The sequence below is a fragment of the Nomascus leucogenys genome, chromosome 16 (assembly GCF_006542625.1).
Source record: "Nomascus leucogenys isolate Asia chromosome 16, Asia_NLE_v1, whole genome shotgun sequence".
Classification (NCBI taxonomy): domain Eukaryota; kingdom Metazoa; phylum Chordata; class Mammalia; order Primates; family Hylobatidae; genus Nomascus; species Nomascus leucogenys.
Window position 1 is genome coordinate 33931582 of NC_044396.1, and position 19773 is coordinate 33951354.

Genomic DNA, 19773 nt, shown 5'->3' on the forward strand with positions numbered 1-19773 from the left:
GAAACTTCTCTTGGCCACCCTATCTAAAACCTACCTCCCTGGCACTTCTGAACCCTTTCCTCTTTACTTTTTCTTACATCTACCTCTAACATACTAGGTATTCTACATATTTTTCTTATTGTTTATCTTCCCCACTCTAAGTGTTGTTGTTCATTGTCATAGTCCCCTGTCATATAGAAGACACTCCATAAATAATTGCTGAATTAATGGATTTTATTACATATCTTAATTTTTTCTACTTAATTTCTTTTGGTTTTCTTGTTTCTTCTTACAGCCTCTGTTATCTCTTCATATCTGCATTATTGCAGGTTTTTAGTCACACCCCATTAGCCTCATTACCTCAGTCACCTTAAAATGTATGAATATAACACTTCCTGCTTAAGAATTGGCCTAAATTCCTTATTCTTCTGCTGAATCTGCTCTCCTTATTACTTTGCATTGTAGTCGGTCCATTTCTCTGCTCCTATATTTCTAATCATAATTATCTTCTGCAAAAAGCACGATAATCTACATGTTGTCGCCTGAACAGTCTTGCCTGACCCAGCCTCTGTTGTAGCTTCACTAGACTGTTCACTTACTTCTGTCAAAATCTGACTGAAAACTTCTCACCAGGAAGTATCCTGTGATATAATTAAAATAATTTTTACTGTATTGTGTTATGTTTAATGTTGTATTCTATATATGTTTTTCATGGAGATCAGTATAAGCTATTATCTGTAGATGTATTGACTCACATTTTATCAAAAAAGTATGTTTTTGAGGTTAAAGTTTTAAGAGTATAGCACATTATATAATTGGTATCATTTTAAACAAAATAAATCTTATGAATGATTATAGAGTGGTTTTATTAAGCTGACTTTAACGTTTTTATTTTCTTATTTTAGGTATCATTGCCCAGTGCCTAAGATCTTTTATGTTCAGCTCACTGTAGGAAATAATGAATTTTTTGGGGAAGGAAAGACTCGACAAGCTGCTAGACACAATGCTGCAATGAAAGCCCTCCAAGCACTGCAGAATGAACCTATTCCGGAAAGATCGCCTCAGGTGTGGTGCTGCTGCATGTGACAGTCTCTTCGTTCTACTTTCCCAGTGAAACAAATCAGAGCATTTTATAATTAAAATAAATAATCTGTTCTGATAGGGAAGAATACTAGAGTGAAGACCTGCTAAGATTTGCATCTCAGACTGTCTACTATACTTGCTTCATGTGTTCCTGCAGGGTGACTATCTTTCAGAGCTTTGGTTCTTCCCTTGAGTTCACTTCCCAGGCAACTAGGGATTTGGGGATGTATATGAGGATGAGAAATAACATTGATTTGGCTTATATTTCATGCTATGTTTATTGAATATAGATTACATTGTGTGAATCTAGAATCAAGGATTTAAAGTGGAAGAGATTTTATGGATTTTTCAGTCCTCTTTGTTTTACAAATGACATTGAGGCTGTTCTTGAGTAATCTCACTCATTCTCATGGCTTCAGCTACTTTGTCGATTGACTTCAAAATAGTATCTCTAGCTCAGGTATGTCCTATACATAGCATAGTGAGCTTCTTTTTTCTTTCTTTTTTTTTTTTTTGAGATGGAGCCTCGCTCTGTTGCCCAGGCTGGAATGCAGTGGCAGGATCTCGGCTCACTGCAACCTCTGCCTCCCGGGTTCAAGCGATTCTCCTGCCTCAGCCTCTTGAGTAGCTGGGACCATAGGTGCATGCTACCACGCCCAGCTAATTTTTTGTATTTTTAGTACAGATGGGGTTTCACTGTGTTAGCCAGGATGTTCTCGATCTCCTGACCTCGTGATCTGCCCGCCTCGGCCTCCCAAAGTGCTGGGATTACAGGTGTGAGCCACCGCGCCCGGCAGCGTAGTGAGCTTCTTACTTACCCTACAGTTCAACCTCTACAGTTTTCCTTTCCCCAAACCAATTGTTTCTTTCTCCTTTGATATTTATCTTAATAGCAGACTTAGGTGTTTTTCTGCTTGTGCTCTTTCATGAGAGCTCCTATCTATTTCTTGATCTGTTTTCCCACTAGATCATTCTCTCCCACTTCTTGACAGCAGGAATACTGTCTCTTTCTCTCTAATAGTTATAGTAGGTTCAGCATATATGAGGCCTTCCAGAAGTATGTGTTAAATAAGTGAATAAAGTAAACCGATGCCTGTGCCAGACATAGATCTCCAACTAGGATGCTTCTGGTTTGCATCCTGTACTCTTTCTGTAACTTCATCCTCATAGATCACATTAGAACGCCAGTGGGGGAATTCCTGGGTGTTGGGGGTTGGGTGGCTAGAGAACTCTAAAACAAGAGTGCCAGGTTTAGGGATGTAAGCTAAACTCAAATTAGTGTGTGGCTGAGCAAAATATTTCCGAAGTCTGCATTAAATGCTTTTCCTTCAAGGAAAACAAGCTAAAAACCGAGTAACAAAATGCCTGGCAGGAAAGCCCTTGAATGCTGTGGTTACAGGAGAATGCAGCAGATACAGTCTATATAGTTTGTTGTTTCTTCTTGTAATTTAAATAGGCCATCTTGACTGTAGAATAAAAGTAAAGTTTGTTATAATATCAAGATTCAGCGTTATCCTATTTTTTGTGATTTAGAATGGTGAATCAGGAAAGGATATGGATGATGACAAAGATGCAAATAAGTCTGAGATCAGCTTGGTGTTTGAAATTGCTCTGAAGCGAAATATGCCTGTCAGTTTTGAGGTATGTACTCGGTAGAGATCTTCCCATTTTTTCCCTTGCTCTGGTTATTTTAAACAAACAAACAAATCAGATTAACTGGTATACTAGTATCCTGCAAGAGTTAATGTGCTTCTATATGTTCAAACCCAGTGTTATGAAATGATCTAGGCCCTGGTGAAAATAGAAATCATGATGATAACACAGATTCCTTCTGATTTTTTTTCTTTTCTGTATTAAGCCTTTTGTATACATGATATTTCAATTTTTATTATAAAAGTTATTTTCTGGGTATAGATAATTGGTGGTATCCTATAGGATTTGGTATTTTAAATAGGATTAAATTAAATTTATTCAAGTTAAGATTTAGTGACACACGTTAATGTCCAATTTTTTTTTCAATTGTGTGGAGGCCAAAATATGTTTAACTTTAACCGCAACTAACAAAATCACCAAGAAGTAAGATGTAATGAAGCAACTCTTGACTTTACAGCTAGATAAATATATTGCAAATATATTCATAAAATTTATGAAATTTCAAAAAGGAAAACAATAATTATTATAATACTTCCCTTATTAAGAGGTCACTAATTTTACAATTCATGTCTGGAAAGTAGACAAGAACCAGGAAATAAGCTGAAAGAGTTGTGGAGAATCTTCCCTCAGATTGTATGACATTCACCTACTAGAAAGCTCCCACATCTTACTCATTGGCAGGATCATCTGAGTTGGACTGAGAAACTGTTCGCTTTCTCTTGGACACATTCTTACAAGTTGCATTATCTTGGTTCTCAGTCCACAGCATGTTAAAAGCAGCAAAATGAGGAAGTCAGGGAGAGAATGTACTTGAGATCCTATTGGTCCAGCAAGAAATGATACGGAAAATTTGGAAAACCTGTAAAAAGTAATTGCTTATACTAAAAAATTATTGGAATTTTTTTTTTAAAGGCTACAATGAGTAAGAACAGACAGTTTTATTATTCTTAGATGTTCTTGGGAACATCAATATATTATGGTATAGGATATCTCATGTTTATAATGATGATCTAATGTGAACAATTAAAGGTTAAATATTTAGTATTCTCTATTAAGTCAGTAAAATATATTCTTTTTTAAAAAAAATTGAGAAGAATGTCTATCAAAGTGGTTAAAATAAACAGCTTTGATGTTTAAATAGTAAACCTAAATTACTTGGAAAGTGTGCTTATGATAAATTCCTCATCCCTAATAATGTCACCTTATTGAAATATTGCGGTGCTTTCATTCCTTTTCCTAATTGGTATCCAATATTAGAAGACAAAATTTCAGTGTAATGTTAAATAGTAACTACTTAAATAGGGCATCTTGTATAGGTCATAATTTTGAAGGAGACTAAAGTTTTGAATCCTCAGGTTTTGGAAGGCATATTTCCTCCAAAAGCTGACATAGTGTAAAAGTGAGAGCAGATAAAACAAGGTTTAGGAACATTACATTCATAGTTGACAGATCCATAACTCATTACTCCAGAAAGCTAGGAATTTTCTTGGCATACCTACTTACTTTTTAAAAATCATGTCACAAGAATAAATATCTCTTTCTGTAAAACAGCTTTTGACATCGCTATCAAAAACAGCTTATTTTTATCCATCAACTGTTTTTGAGAGGCCTCCACAGGCATGGTGCCTTATGGTTTATAGAACTACTCGTTTCTCCAGTAACTTACTCGTACATAGGAGGAAGTTAGATATGTATGTAATTATATACAAATTATTATTCTAGATGGCCAATCTAATATGGTATCTAATCTAATGGTATCTTTGATGTTCTTAAATTTGTGCTCCATAAGACATGGAGAAACTGTAATTAGAATGATCTGTTTTAAAGTAATAAATCATTTTGACTATGAATCAAATGTGTTTATTTAGATTTGTTTCAACTGCATTAAGCATCAAGTGTCATAAATAGTCCCAGTATAATACCTTCATAATAGCTTTCTTAAAGAAATACTATAATTTTGGCATAATACTAATTTTGGTTTTGATATGAATATTAAGTCATACTTTAAGAATACATCTTAAGTGCCTATCCATTATTTAATATTTTACTTGAATTTAATAGGTTATTAAAGAAAGTGGACCACCACACATGAAAAGCTTTGTTACTCGAGTGTCAGTAGGAGAGTTCTCTGCAGAAGGAGAAGGAAATAGCAAAAAACTCTCCAAGAAACGCGCTGCGACCACCGTCTTACAGGAGCTTAAAAAACTTCCACCTCTTCCTGTGGTGGAAAAGCCAAAACTATTTTTTAAAAAACGCCCTAAAACAATAGTAAAGGTAAGTTTATATTTGTGAACATCAGTCAGTTTTACTAAATAAATATTATAGTAGCTGTAGATAAGCATTTTTCTATAAGGCAGATCCCTGAACTTATGGACAATGTACAGTCCTGAAATCAGAGCAGGACATGTGATTATAAATTAATGACAATTCTGTTTTGCTTTTTAAATACCTGTGCACCTGCATTTGTTCACCAAATAATCATAATACCTTAGGTATTTATGTATTTCTTTGTTGTTTAAAAAGTGCTTTACCATTCATGTCACCTTTACTATAATCCCCCTGATGACCGTGTAAGGTGGATGATGTTAGCCCTTGTTTTACAAATAACATTTTACAAAACGTGTTCAAAGAGTTTGCTCATTTTTATTCAGCAATCATGTCAAACCTCCTGAAGTGCTCTGATCTCTAATCCAGTGTTCTTTCTGCACACAAGGCTGTTACATAGTAACTTCTTAGGATATCATGAAATTGGTAACAAGATACACACAAAAAAATCATGTGACTGATAACTAACAATGATAGCTACAGCAGCTGGAAATCATAAAGCACTCTATGTGCCAGACTTTGTCCCAACACTTTGCATGCTTTAATCACATTTAATCCACATAGCAACCATATGAAGTAGATGGTGTTATTTTGTTGCCATTCGTTCAGATGTGTATACCTTGCCAAAGAAGAATATAGAGCACACAGCTTTTCAAGATATTGTGATTCTTTTATTGGGTCAGAATTTATTTACATTAATAAGAGAAGAAAGGTAAATATCAGAGGAATGAGATGAATCAGCATTTAGTACAGGACAGTGCCTGTGAATGCTTGACACGTATGACATGTCTGGAGCTGGAGTTCTGTGTTTCCAGAGAGAGCCTTAAATTGCCAGCATTTCAGTTGCTGGCTCAGCCTCACTGATTTAGCAGCCTTCTTCTGATCAGGCTATACAAAAGAAGGATTACAGATAAGAAATATATTTAATCTCAATGGATTTCTTTTGATTGCACAATGGCACAATTTAGGTATTTTTACAGGTTTTATACCTTTGTACCTTTATTTAAAAATACATATATACATATATACAAAAATAACTTCTTAAATACTTGTTTTTAATGAATACTGACATTACTTCACTTAAAAGAAGATGTAATAGGTAATGCATTCCCTGAACTGGAATTGTATGTTATATGTAAGGTAGACTAAAAATAAATACAAATAGATCCACTTATCATGAGTCATAGTGGTTCCAAAGAGGACTGGCACATTCATTCATATGTTCCTCCTACACAATCAGGAGTAGAATATCGCTATTAAGAGAATGACCTTTGGAGTCAATTTTGAGTATGAATCCCTGTGGCCTGAGCAAGTTACCTAACTTTAAAAATATTTCTTCATTTATAAAGTGGGAATGGTAACTGACCTTGCTATATGGGATTATTATAAGTATTAACTGAAACAATGCACAAAATGCATTAGTAATTATTAAGTATTCATTATTATTAATGATAATGCAAATACTGTAATAAATAACATGTATTAACTATTGATATTTTGTATCTAATACTACCTATTCACATTTTATGTTTATGTGAATATATCCATGAACTGTTTTCTTAAATCTATTAATATATAAAATCTATGGCTTTTCTATGATGGAAGAACAGCATTTTATGTTGGAATGATGGCACAAAACTGGTCATATGACTTCCGTCTACTCTATTAAACTAAGTTTTATCTTGATAAATTAAGAATAATAAACCAGTCTGGGCGCAGTGGCTCACGCCTGTAATCCCAGCACTTTTGGGGGGCTGAGGCGGGTGGATCATTTGAGGCCAGGAGTTCGAGACCAGCATGGCCAGTATGGTGAAACTTGGTCTCTACTAAAAATACAAAAATTAGTTGGGTATGGTAGCATGCGTCTGTAATCCTAGCTACAGCTCAGGAGGCTGAGGCATGGGAATTGCTTGAACCTAGGAGGCAGAGGTTGAGGTGAGCCAAGATCACTGCCACTGCATTCCAGTCTGGGTGACAGAATGAGATTCCATCTCAAAATAATAATAATAATAATAATAATAAAAAAGAACTGTTAGGCTGGAAAAGATCTGTACATTTCTATAGTAGGATATAAATCTAACTCTTGTTTTAACTATAGCTATTAAAAGCAAGATTATTATTTAAATGTTATTCCCCAGAGGTGGGAGATAGGAGAAACATTTTGAATTCTCAATTATTTGCTACTGCTTCCAGTATATAAGCAATATTCTCCCAGAACGTCCCTCCTAGGCATCATTCAGATCTCAGCATAAACTTGACTTTTTTAGGGACCCCTCTGGTCCTCTCCTACTCCCAGACTAGGTTAGCCTCCTGCATTTTTCCTCATATACATCACACTTGGAGTTACTTTTGCCATGTCTGTCTTATGTTAAAATAAAGCTTGTAGATACTCTCTGAAATGTAAGATTATTTTGAGAGAATAACATGTGTATAATGAGTTGGAATTAGTAATTTTAAGTATGTTCATACCTTATAATATGTCAGTAAATGGATCAGCTTGGAATAGTATCCTGGTTTTCAGCATTTTCCTTACTTCCTTGTATGGTTTATACATTGAGGGTCTATAGTTTGTTACACTCAATGGAAGCAGAGAAAATATCTATGATTATTTGCCTTGGTTTTATTTAAAGTAATAAAATAATCACATTGTCTCATTTGATCACTTAATCACTCTGTGATGCAGCATTCATTTCCATCTTACAGATGAGGCCCTTTATATTTAAGAAACCTATCCAAGATCCTGTAGCAGAATCAGCTTTCAAATCCAGTTGTCACATCTGACTCCAGTGCCCATTTGATACTGGTTAATTGTGAACTTTTGGATTTTCAGATTCACTGTATAGGGTTATCCTGTTAACATGTAAAACTGCCCTGATAATGTCTTTGTGTTTACATTCTGTTTTTAGATGTAATTCTCCTCTATAAGACAAGACTTCAAAGAAATCTTTCTAATCTTAGAGATCAAATGTTCTGGACACAGTTACTATAAGACTGTCCTTATTGGTATATAGAATGATGATTTAAGATTTGCTGTCCAAGGAATAACTTAATTGTCAAGAGTGCTGGTAGTTCATTTCAGTCAGCAAGAAACCAAGTCATCCCCTCCCCCACTGCCTTTTTTTTTTTTTTTTTGAGACAGGGTCTTACTCTGTCTCCCAAGCTGGAGTGCAGTGGCACCATGATCTCGGCTGGCTGCACCTCTGCCTCCTGGGTTCAAATGATTCTCCTGTGTCAGCCTCCAGAGTAGCTGGGACTAAGCATGTGCCACCATACCTAGCTAATTTTGGTATTTTTTGGTAGAGATGGGGTTTTACTATGTTGGCCAGGCTGGTCTTGAACTCCTGAACTAAAGTGATCTGCCTGCCTTGGCCACCCAGAGTCTTTTTTGTCTTTTTTTTGAAACAGGGTCTCACCTGTTGCCCAGGCTGGAGTGCAATGGTAGGATCTCAGCTCACTGCAGCCTTGATTTTTCTGGTCTCAGGTGATCCTCCCACCTCAGCCTCCCAAGTAGCTGGGACTACAGACACAACACCACCATGCACAGCTAATTTTTTGTATTTTTTTGTAGAGTCAGGGTTTTGCAGTGTTGTGCAGGTAGGTCTCAAACTCCTGGGCTCAAGTGATCTGCCTACCTCAGCCTCCCAAAGTGCTATGATTACAGGCATGAGCCACTGCGCCCAGCCCCAAGCAATTCTTAACGTACGCTGAACTCCATCATTATCTAAATTGGATTTATGTATCTGATTCTTTTCATTGCAATCTGTATCAACAATAATTTCCTTGGAACTCAGAGACATTCTCTGAGTCAAATTAAACAGAAATAAAGACAGTATGCTACTGGAAACACATTCCTATTTATTTAACATCTTCATGAACTGGGCATACTACTTCTAGTGCTAGACTCAGAGCTTCTCTTTACCTTTTCATTGGGATTTCAATCTTAGACTTATAAATTATTATGTGGATTTGTCTTTTCTCATCAGTCCCTCTTCATTCCCCTTATAATTAATTTAATTTTTTTTTTAAGTTGAGACAGGGTCTCACTCTGTTGCCAGGCTGGAGTGCAGTGGCACAATCTCGGCTCACTGCAACCTCCACCTCCTGGGTTCAATCGATTCTCCTGCCTCAGCCTCTCGAGTAGCTGGGATTACAGGTGCACACCACCACGCTCAGCTAATTTTTTTGTATTTTTAGTAGAGACAGTGTTTAACCATGTTGGCCAGGCTGGTCTTGATCTCCTGACCTCATGTTCCACATGCCTCGGCCTCCCAAAGTGCTGGAATTACAGGCATGAGCCACTGCGCCCAGCCCTTTATTTAATTTTTATTTTTCAGGATATAAGTAGAAGTTGAAACCAGTATTTTATCAAAAGCTAAAAGTTTCCTTTGCTCTTTCGTTTCCTTTCGTCTAACCATTGCAACGGTGAAGTTCTCAGTCTTTTTCCTCCTCTTTCCCTAAGCTGTTGTTCTAATTCTAGGGGTTCAATTTCATCTTTAAATAGATGATTCCCGAATACCGTATGCTCTGCACTACCTATGAGACATCTCCACTTACTGTTTCACGGGTGCCTCAAGTTTTGGGCCCAAATTCATCATGTTCCCTTCTAAAATTCTTTCTCCTGCAGCATTCTTTATCTCAGTGACTGGGCCTAACATCCAGCCGCTGAAATGCTGGGGGTCATTTTTAACGTCTCTTTTTTTTGAAGATGGAGTTTTGCTCTTGTTGCCCAGGCTGGAGTGCAGTGGCACTATCTCGGCTCACTGCAACCTCTGCCTTCTGGTTCAAGCGATTCTCATGTCTCAGCTGGGATTACAGGTGCCCGCCACCACGCCCGATTAATTTTTTTATTTTTAGTAGAGACAGGGTTTCACCATATCGGCCAGGCTGGTCTTGAACTCCTGACCTTGTGATCCACCCACCTCGGCCTCCCAAAGTGCTGGGATTACAGGTATGAGCCACTGCGCCCGAGGTTTAACTTCTCTCTTACACCTTATGTCCAATCATTCATTAAGTCCTATTTATTCTGTCAGCTAATATTTCTTTTTTTCTTTTTCTTTTCTTTTTTTTTTTTTTTTTTATGAGGTGGAGTCTTGCTCTGTCGCCCAAGCTGGAGTGCGTGGCGTGATCTTGGCTAACTGCAACCTCCGCCTCCTGGGTTCAAGCGATTCTCCTGCCTTCCTCAGCCTCCTGAGTAGCTGGGATTACAAGTGCGCACCACCACGCCTGGCTAATTTTTGTATTTTTAGTAGAGACGGGGTTTCACCATGTTGGTCAGACTGGTCTCGAACTCCTGACCTTGTGATCCGCCCTGCCTTGGCCTCTCAAAGTGCTGGGATTACAGGAGTGAGCCACTGTGCTTGGCCTTGTCACCTAATATTTTTTAAGTTGGTTCCTTTCTTTCCTTCCCTTCTATCACTCTTTGGTCCAACTCACAGTCATCTATTAACCTGAACTACTACAGTTAAGGTTTTAACTGGCTACACGTACTCTTGACACCAAATGATCGTTTAGAAAGTATGGTCTTTTAGAGACACCTGTCTAATCATATCATGCCTCTGCTTAAAACCTTTTAGTAATTTTCTTACTCTTTGGATAAAGTCCAAAATCCTAAACATAGTTTGAAAAGACCATGAGGGATCTGCCTGGAAGCTGTACCTGGAGCACCACACTACAGATTGTCAAGATGAAATGGCAGCAGTCATCCGGAAGAGCTAAGACTGCACAGTGGCTCTTACATAAGTTTAGTGTAATGTGTAATCTGTAACAGAGTGATTATCCATGTCTCTACAGATAGTAGAGACAAGAATAAATTTTCATAGGTGGAAATAAAGTTTTGACCATATAATATATGCAAACTTTTATTTCTAGGAAAAGTACATGAAGAAAGTTCATATGTAGAAAGATAATTTGGTTTCCAAGAATTTTTGCTTTTTATTTTTTTATTTTTTTTATTATTATACTTTAGGTTTTAGGGTACATGTGCACAATGTGCAGGTTTGTTACATATGTATCCATGTGCCATGTTGTTTTGCTGCACCCATTAACTCGTCATTTAGCATTAGGTATATCTCCTAATGCTGTCCCTCCCCACTCCCCCCACCCCACAAGAGTCCCCGGAGTGTGATGTTCCCCTTCCTGTGTCCATAAGTTCTCATTGTTCAGTTCCCACCTATGAGTGAGAACATGCAGTGTTTGCTTTTTGTCCTTGTGATAGTTTACTGAGAATGATGGTTTCCAGCTTCATCCATGTCCCTACAAAGTACATGAACTCATCATTTTTTATGGCTGCATAATATTCCATGGTGTATATGTGCCACATTTTCTTAATCCAGTCTATCGTTGTTGGACATTTGGGTTGGTTCCAACTCTTTGCTATTGTGAATAGTGCCGCAATAAACATACGTGTGCATGTGTCTTTACAGCAGCATGATTTATAGTCCTTTGGGTGTATACCCAGTAATGGGATGGCTGGGTCAAATGGTATTTCTAGTTCTAGATCCCTGAGGAATTGCCACTCTGACTTCTACAATGGTTGAACTAGTTTTTTTTTGTTTTTTTTTTTGAGACGGAGTTTCGCTCTTGTTGCCCAGGCTGGAGTGCAATGGCACGATCTTGGCTCACTGCAACCTCCACCTCCCAGGTTAAAGCGATTCTCCTGCCTCAGCCTCCCTGGTAGCTGGGATTACAGGCATGTGCCACCATGCCCGGCTAATTTTTTGTATTTTTTTTAGTAGAGGTGGGGTTTCTCTGTGTTGGTCAGGCTGATCTCGAACTCCTGACCTCAGGTGATCCGCTCACCTTGGCCTCCCAAAGTGCTGGGATTACAGGCATGAGCCATTGCACCCAGCTTGAATTTTTGCATTTACGTTATAATACATGCAAAAAGCTATATATAAACTTGTGTATAAGTAGAAAAGCATACTAAGTAAGTGTGAGAAAGACCTACTGCCCAACTTGAGTATAAAACATCTCTCAATAAGCATTGAAGCTCTCTGTACGCTCTTCTTCCGTCACATCCTCATGCAACCTTCCCCAGGCAACCTTTATCATTAGTTTTGTATGACCATTTCCTGCCTTATAGTTTTACTATGTTTGTTTTTCTAAAAAAAGTTATTTGTTTAGTTCCTTAAAAAACATTATTGAGGTATAATTGACATAGAGTGACTTGTACATGTTTAAAGTGCACTGTTTGATATGTTTTCATATTTGTTTGCATGTGTAAAACTATGACCAAAATCAACATAATGAACCCATCCATTCCTCCCAGAATTTTCCTCATGCTCCTTTGTAATCTTCTACCTTCATTTGCCAAGAAACCACTCTTTTTTTGGCTGGCTCCTTTAACCCAGCATAATTATTTTGGGATTCATCCTTATTGTTGCATGCATGAATCTGTTTTTTTGCAGGTAATATTTCATTGAATTGATATACCACCACTTGTTTATCCATTCACCTGTCAGTGGATATTTGGGCTGTTTCTAATTTTTGGTTGTTACTCATAAAGCAGCTATGAATATTTGTGTGTATATCTTAAGAGCATATGCTTTCATTTGGGTAAATCCTTCAAAGTGGAATGGCTTGGTCATTTAGTAGGTACAGTCAACTTTAGTTTTTCAAAGTTGTAGCAGCTGTGCACTTTTACATTCTCATCAGCAGTGTGTGAGAACTCCAATTGTTTCACATCCTTGCTAACACCTAGCATAGTCAGTTTTTAAAATTTCAGATGTTCACATAGACGGGTATTGATATCTCATTTTGGTTTTAATTTACATTTCCTCTGTGGCAGATGATATCGAGAATTTTTTATGTGTTTACTGTCACATGAGGCCTGATGAATTGTTTATTTAAATTTTTTGCCAGCTTAACAAATTTTAATTGCTTATTTCAAATAATAATACATTTATTATTGAATCTTTGGAGGTCTTTGTACGCTCTGGATACAGGTGCTTTATTACATATGTACTTTGCAAATATTTTCTTCAAGCCTGTGACTTGTGTTTTTCAAAGAGCAGAAGTTATTAATTTTGAAGATTTATTATATTTATTTTATTATTATTTATATTATTGTTTTGTTTTATTATTATTAAGTTTTTTTCATGGAATGTTATTTTGGTGTTATATCTAAGAAATTGTTACCTTACCAAGTTACAAAAATTTTTCTTCTGGAAGTCTTATAGTTTTAGAAATTACATTTATGTCTATGAGGCATTTTGAGTTAATTATTTTTATAAATGATATGAGGTTTGGCTTGAAGATTTTTTTTTCTTTTTCTTTTTACATATGAATAGCCAATTGTCCCAAGACTATCGGCTGAAAAGACTACCCCACTGAATTCCTTTTGTACCTTTGTTGAAAATCGTGACCGTGTGTGTGTGTGTGTGTGTGTGTGTGTGTGTATGTATCTGTGTCTGGGCACTTATTCTGTTTCATTGGTCACTTTGTCTATCTTTATACCAATACTACACACACTGTCTTGAATGCCATAGTTTTATAATCTTGAAATTAGGTAGTCTGAGTCTTTTTTTTTTCCTCCAAAGTTTTGGTTCTTTGTCCTTTGCATTTCCATATGAATTTTAGTATCAGCTTACACATTAAATTTTAAAAAGCCAACTGGGGGCCAGGTGCTGTGGCTCATGCCTATAATCAGAGCACTTTGGGAGGCCGAGGTGGGAGGATCACTTGAGGTCATGAGTTTGAGACCAGCCTGGCCAACATGGTGAAACCGTGTCTCTACTAAAAATACAAAGATTAACCAGGCATGGTGGCGTACTCCTGTAGTCCCAGCTACTCGGGAAGCTGAGGCAGGAGAATCGCTTGAACCTAGGAGACAGAGGTTGCTGTTAGCTGAGATCGTGCCACTGCACTCCAGCCTAGGCAACAGAGTGAGACTCTGTCTCAAAAAAAAAGAAGGAAAAAAGCCTACTGGGATTTTGAAGAGAATTGACATCTTATTGTTGAGTCTTCTATGGATGAACATGATGTATTGACTATTTAGATCTTAATTTCAGCAGTATTTTGTAGTTTTAGCGGGCTTTACATAAAATATACTATATATATAGTATTCTGTAGCTTGCCTTTTTTACTTACTATTCTTTCTGAAATTCATCTTGATGCATGTAGCAATAATTAATTCATTTTCACTGCTATATACCATTCCATTATATGAACATGCTGTAATTTATCTGTTCTTTTATTGCTGAATATTCTAGTTTTTTTTTTTCCTATTTCAAATAATGCATCTGTGGATATTCCTGTACATATGAGCTAGTATGCATGGGTTACAGTTTTCTAGGGTATGTATGTGCCTAGGAATAGGCTAGTTGGGATAGGATGTACCATCTCAGGCTTTACTAGACATTGCCAGGTTGTTTTCCGATTTATAGTACTCCCAGTGTTTTATAAGAGTTTCTGTTACTCCCCATTCTCACCACTTGGGGCTGTTAGACTTCTTAATTTTTGCTAATTTGGTGGATGTGAAATAGTAACTCACTGAGGTTTTTAATATGTATTTTCTGTGTCCTAGAGGTTAGTTATCATTTCAAGTATTGAGTTTTTCCTTATGTGAAGTATTTATCTCTGTTGCCCATTTCCCTTTTATATTCTCTTTTTCTTAATACTTTTTAGGTGTCTTAAAAAATATATTTTGGATACTGCATATGTCTTTTTAAAATTATGTGTGTTGTGGCCGGGTGCTGTGGCTCACACCTGTAATCCCAGCACTTTGGGAGGCCAAGGCCAGTGGGATCACCTGAGATCAGGAGTTCAAGACCAGCTTGGCCAACATGATGAAACCCCATCTCTATTAAAAATATAAAAATTAGCCGGGCATGGTGTGGGCGCGCCTGTAGTCCCAGCTATTTGGGAGGCTGAGGCACGAGAATCGCTTGAACCCAGCAGGTGGAGGTTACGGTGAGCTGAAATTGCACTACCGCACTCCAGCCTGGGTGACAGAGTGAAACTCTGTCTCAAAAAAATAAATAAAATAAAATGATATGTGTTGCAGAGATTCCTCCCAGTTCGTGGTTGGTCTTCTTATGTTCTTTTTGATGTTTCTTGATGAACAGAAGTTGTGAAGCACCTCTGGTATACTGAAGAGTTTGCCCAATTTAAAAAGCATAGTTGACCCAGCTTGCCATTAATACATCTAAGCCCCAAGTCCCAAAGAAGCCTTGGTTACAGGTCTATTTTATGATTTTCCTTTATAAATATTCATAAATGACTCATTTATCTTTTCTAGTCACAGTTTTGGGGTGTGGGGGTGGAGGGAAGAAGCACTGTTTCTTTAAGGATTCAATAACAAGTTTCACAAGCATATTTTAAAACTTTTTCTTAAATTAATTTTTAGGCCGGACCAGAATATGGCCAAGGGATGAACCCTATTAGCCGCCTGGCACAAATTCAACAGGCCAAAAAGGAAAAGGAGCCGGATTATGTTTTGCTTTCAGAAAGAGGAATGCCTCGACGTCGAGAATTTGTGATGCAGGTATTTCTAACCTTTTAAAACTATTGAAAAGATGTAGAAATCCCCAGGATGGAATAGACATTTGGGCAAAAGGCAAACTAGGACTTAATAGCAGAAAGTAAAACTGTTTCCAGTTAAAGCATTCATTCTGTCCAGGCTCCCTACCAACTTGGTAGAAACATTCAAGTGTCAAGGACATGTTACAATAGACAACATGAGTTTTCCAAGGGACTCTGAGTTCACACAGGTTATTTACCATAGAGTTTATCATTTAATGCCTATCTGTTAACTTTTTGTGTTACATTTTGTAGCCGGAGTCTTATTAACTACTGGGAATTGGAGACACATGGAATTAGAAACAAAATTTAGAAGGATGAATGTAGTAGATGGATCAGGGCCAAAATCCTGAGCTTGTGGGCTGTCAGGAAAGTTAGAAAAAGAGAGTAAACAGGCTAGCTAACCGTGGTGGGGGCTGAGGCACTCAGAATTGCTGAGACCTGACCGCTGCATTGTGTAGCCAAGAAAATCGAGGAATGGCTGCTAGTGTATTGGCAGATGGGTTAGGAATGAGGTAGAATGCCTAAAATGCTCTCCTTTTCAACCCCTACCTATTCATCTTCATTTGCCAGCTCAAACTCCAGTCTTAAGAAATTTTTCTTTTACTTTTTTTTTTTTTTATTATACTTTAGGTTTTAGGGTACATGTGCACAATGTGCAGGTTTGTTACATATGTATCCATGTGCCATGTTAATGGACCATTAATATGCCCATCACTCAAACACAACAGTTATTAAGATTTTTGCCACACTTGATTCAGCTATTAATTTTTCTCTTCTCTCTCTCTTTCTTCCTTTCTCTCTTCTTTTCCTGAAGTATTTCAAAGATAATTTCTAACTACATGCCATTTCAGCCTTACATATTCAGTGTATATTTCTAAGAAATATGAAAGCTTTTCTTACATTAGACATGATTCATTAGAATCATCTAATACCCAGTCTATATTTAAATTATTATTTTCCCCAAGCTGTTTTTTAATTTTTTGTTTTAGTTTTTGGTGGGGCAACAGGGTCTTGTTCTGTCAGCCGGGCTGGAGTACAGTGGCATGATCATGGCTCACTGCAGCCTTGATCTCCTGGGCTCAATAGATCCTCCCTTTTCAGCCTCCTGAGTAGTTTAGGATTACAGGCATACACCACCATGGCCAGCTAACTAAATGTTGTTTTATTGTTGCTGTTTATAGAGACAGGTCTTAACTATGTAGCCCAGGCTAGTCTTAAACTCCTGGCTTCAAGTGATCCTCCTGCTTCAGCCTCTTAAAGTGTTAGGATGACAGGTGTGAGCCACTGTGCTTAGTCCCAAACTGTTTTTTAAATAATTGGTTAGTCAAAGAAACTTTTTAGTCAAATCCAAGGATCTCACATTTTATGTAACTTAGATAAAATCAACAAATATTAAGTGCTGACCATGTGGTAGACATTTGGCACATTGATTAACTTTCAGTGTATAGCTAAGTTGTGCCTTCCCTCCCGATTTATAATCTCCATGTTTCTTTATCTTACAATACCCAATACAGTGGTTTGTACATAGTAGGACCTTAATAAACATTTGATAGATATTTGCTGCCTGCCTTTCTGCCTGTATGGCTTTTGTTGGAGATGTTAACTTATAATGTAGTCATAGATAAGTCACTCCTGGGAACCCAGATATCCAAAAAGAGGGGAATTCTGTGATTAGTAATCACATTATTGTCAAGATGTTATTAGGATCCAGCACATGATTGTTTTATTATTTTCACTGGTAAAATATGTTCACTATTTTTTTCCTTGACATTCTTAACTTTGAAGAATTCTGGAACATATACTTTGAATGCCAAAGCTTGAAGAAAAAAATCGCCTGAATTTTAGACATGTATTGGGAATATAAACTGGCTTTGGCTTTATTAAACAAATCCTTTTCTACAGAGTATATTGGGTACCCCTTTTGAAAGAGGAATTTAGCATATCTTAGGCCAGCTTCCATTTTATGGGTATTCATAAACATTCTAGTCAAATGGGGACATTTGGCTGTGCTTTTAAATGTTTTTGCACTGAATTCATATTGTTTTTTCCCCTTCTGGAAGCCCCAGTGGATTCATTACAGTATTGCAGCAGTTTTATCAAAGTAACGGCTTTTGTATAAACTACTTAGGCAATGTTATCATTTGTTTCTAGAGATGAGATGCTCATTTTTATCTATTACCAAAGAAAAAGTCTGTATATTATAAAATGGATGCAACTTATGTTGATTACTAGATAAACAAAAGAAAATCTCCGATGATATTATTTGGGTATTTTATTCCAAAGCAGATATCTTAAAGCTTTTCATTTTTTTGGTGAGGAGCATTTTAATCTTTCAAACAGAAAATAATGATAACTAAACCAAATTGCATATCAGCACACTGTGTACTAACTTTTCAGCCTGTGATAGAGATCACCAGGTTGTTAAAAAATAAATAAAAATTAAGTTTTAGGTAAATCCTATTTCAGAAGTTTTTAGTTTCTTAGGTTTTTGAGGATTTGATTCATGTGAATGAGCTGTTAAATTTAAAGACAAACATTTGGCAGTCTTAAATTTACTGCATGGTAAAATAATTGAGCTTCTTTACAGATAGAAATTAACATTTAAATGTAGAGACCTATTTACAATAGTTATAAAATTTGTGACCTCTCAAGGAAGATGACTTGTGAAATTTATATACTTACTTAACTTTTATAATAAAGTGATGTTTTGAGTGACCATTGTGTTTATTAGCAGGGAATGAAAGTCCTTTGGCAATGTGGTCTTTTTATATTAACAAATTACTCTAGAATAACTGCTTACAAACTATACAACCATGTGATTATTAAAATTTGCATGAGGCAAGGGCTGGGTGAATGGGTAAATGAATCTGGGAAGCACTTGTTTTAGAAGAAGTAAGTTTTGAAGGTATCAGAATAGGCCAGATGGAAATCTAGCAGACAGAGAGACAAGGTGAATACAGGAATGGGAACAGCATTACAGCTGACAAGTCCAAGACCAGGCCTCAGAGCAGTAGAGGAAGCTTCTGACATAACTGGCCTAATCTTTTAACTAACAAGGATTCCAGCAGCAACATAGGGACTGATGAAGCTGGGGGAACAAACCAAGCATTGGAAAAAATAACAGGGAGCAGAGGTAACTCTAGCCAGGGGTTTGAGTAGATTATCCCTAGGGCCTGCCATGTTGAGGCAGACACTGTTACGGCAGGTGGTGTGTATTCATCTGGCTCTGAATACCTGGTCTGACTGTACTAGATTTGTCCTTCTCAGAGTGAGGTCCAAAGACTACTTCTGATTTGTCATGATGTGGTGGTTTCCAGTTTCAGAAGAAAAGGCAATGAAATATTTAAAAAGTATTTCACAGGTTTAAACTATACAATTTGTGATAGTTGTTACAGAAATTCTGTAATGAATAGGTTTTCAGTGTTTCATGTGCTATATGAACTGTCATTTAGTTTGTCTTTACTGAAACTCTGTTAAAAGAGAGTACAACTCCTTTTTTATATCATTTGCACATTGTTTATGTTTAAGTTTGTATTTTGTTACCATTTTGTTGTATATTTTCCCAGTTCCTTAAAATTGGGTGGTTCACTGAAGCTTAAAAGTACTGTTGGAAATAATAACACAAATAAAAACTGTAAATAAGGATGTAAGAATAAATGATGAACAGTACTCAAGTGTGGATACCAAATGGGAATCTGTATGTTCTGGGACAGATGAAACAGCCAATATTATGATTTTACACAAGAGACAAAAAAGAAAAGTATGGTTAGAGTATCAACGCTGTATAGCTGAAAACTGAATTTTGTTGTCATTGTCAAATGTATTAAAGTGGCATGAAACTATTATTGAAACTTCCTAATTTTTTTTTAAACAAAATGATAACTGGTAAAACAATTCAACTTTTCAGATATGGATTGCCCATTCACTTTTCTGCTCATTTTTCTGCTCGTTTTTTAAAAAAACTGATATATGGGAACCTCCTATATATTCTGGATGCGAGCCCTTTGCAGTTATATGGCATTTTAAATACCTTCTCTTGTGTTGTGACTTTCCTTTCTAAATAGTGCTTTTAGAAGAACAAGAGTAATTTTTAGTGCAGTCAAATTTAAATTTTTTCTTTATATTAACTTCATAATAAGTCTAGATATCCAGACAAATAAGTGTTCCCCACCTTGCTCTTCCTCAAAAAGATTTTGGCTGTTCTTAGCACTT

At 36.7% G+C, this 19773-nt stretch overlaps 1 protein-coding gene across 14 annotated transcripts in view; it reads left to right on the top strand.

Annotated features, from left to right (window-relative positions):
* Positions 1–19773, top strand: part of STAU2 (staufen double-stranded RNA binding protein 2) — a 341584-nt gene that overhangs the window by 141432 nt on the left and 180379 nt on the right. For all 14 annotated transcript variants that reach the window (XM_030795237.1, XM_030795231.1, XM_030795239.1 and 11 more), the window contains 4 exons: positions 885–1044; positions 2596–2703; positions 4777–4989; positions 15386–15523. In XM_030795237.1, coding sequence (XP_030651097.1) covers positions 885–1044; positions 2596–2703; positions 4777–4989; positions 15386–15523 — 619 coding nt within the window. The remainder of the gene's footprint in view (positions 1–884; positions 1045–2595; positions 2704–4776; positions 4990–15385; positions 15524–19773) is intronic.